Genomic DNA, 1,588 nt, shown 5'->3' on the forward strand with positions numbered 1-1,588 from the left:
GAAAAGCATTAGATTAGATTATCAGGTCCCTTGCACACAAATTAAAAATTAGCACAGAATGACTAGAATTTTGGCATCCATGTCCAAACAAATTTTAGGAGTCATCGGCGTGCCTCTTCAATTAGCAGAAACGGAAAAGTAAGGCCAACACTTATTGACTTTAATTTCTCTTTTGACTCATACTTTAACATTTGTCCAGAAATCTACTAAGGAACCTATATTTAAACTTCATAGCTTCAGACCATTCTATCATACTACATAGTTTTAACACAATCACACACTTCTCAATATCTCAACTTCATGGATTTCTCCAAATTTTTAATTTCAAGTTTTGCTTTTCAAGCCTTAACACTTTTTCTGTCACCAATCCAGGCAACACCTGGAAATTCCAATATATTTAGGGAATACATTGGAGCAGAGTTCAAGAATGTCAAGTTTAGTGAGGTCCCCGTTCACTCTAACGTCGAATTTCACTTCATTCTCTCCTTTGCCATTGACTACACTTCTTCTGCATCTCCCACCAACGGTCAATTCAACATTTTTTGGGACACAGATAATCTCACCCCTACTTCAGTTTCATCCATTAAAACCCAACATCCAAACGTAAAAGTAGCATTGAGCTTAGGAGGAGACAGCGTTGGAGGAAGCAGCGTCTATTTCAACCCTTCTTCTGTTGATTCTTGGGTTTCAAATGCAGTCTCTTCTCTTACTGATATAATTAAGCAATACAATTTGGATGGTATCGATATCGACTATGAACATTTTCAAGCTGATCCTAATACTTTTTCAGAGTGCATAGGCAGACTTATTACAACACTCAAGAATAATGGAGTCATTTCCTTTGCTTCAATAGCTCCATTTGATGATGATAAAGTTCAAAATCATTATCAGGCGCTATGGAAAAGCTATGGTCACATTATAGACTATGTTAATTTCCAATTTTACGCGTATGATGAGGGAACTACTGTGTCTCAATTCATGAACTATTTTGCTACACAAAGATCCAATTATGAAGGGGGAAAGATCTTGGCTAGTTTTATTAGTGATGGGAGTGGGGGATTATCTCCAGAAAATGGATTTTTCACAGCGTGTAGTGAGCTGAAAAGTGAAGGAGAGTTGGATGGAATATTTGTGTGGAGTGCTGATGATTCTAAATCAAATGGTTTCAAATATGAGAAACAATCACAAGCATTACTGGCCATATCCCACTGATGCTTTAATCTTTGTTGACATCTCCTGTGCAATATTGTAATGGTCATATAGATATAAAGTTATGCACCTCTTTGTTTGTACAAAATTATGAATGTTTGAGTCAACGTATACTACTATGTAGTTTATGAATATTTTGTGCTTAATCTAAAAGAAAATAAAGCTGATTGATCATGCCCAACTATGCCTCCGAAGAGGTTTAGCATTCGTTGAAAATATAATTTGGTTTATAAGTTCGGAGTCGAATCCCACTGTGAATTAATCTACTAATCACAACCACTAGTTTCGCAAGAATTCAAGTAATCAACCTTCAGAAATATTAGATAATGGTTTGAGTGTTTACTAACTAAGAGCAAAGTATTTAGAAAGCTGTAATTTT

General features: G+C 35.6%; 1 protein-coding gene across 1 annotated transcript; it reads left to right on the top strand.

The window, feature by feature from the left end:
- The first annotated feature begins 205 nt into the window (after positions 1 to 205).
- Positions 206 to 1,341, top strand: LOC109205858 (chitinase 2-like). The gene has a single exon (XM_019368614.1). It carries the CDS (start codon positions 301 to 303, stop codon positions 1,210 to 1,212), a length of 912 nt encoding a protein of 303 aa, XP_019224159.1. The 5' UTR covers positions 206 to 300; the 3' UTR covers positions 1,213 to 1,341.
- The last annotated feature ends 247 nt before the right edge of the window (positions 1,342 to 1,588 follow it).

Source organism: Nicotiana attenuata, unplaced genomic scaffold (genome assembly GCF_001879085.1).
Source record: "Nicotiana attenuata strain UT unplaced genomic scaffold, NIATTr2, whole genome shotgun sequence".
NCBI lineage: Eukaryota > Viridiplantae > Streptophyta > Magnoliopsida > Solanales > Solanaceae > Nicotiana > Nicotiana attenuata.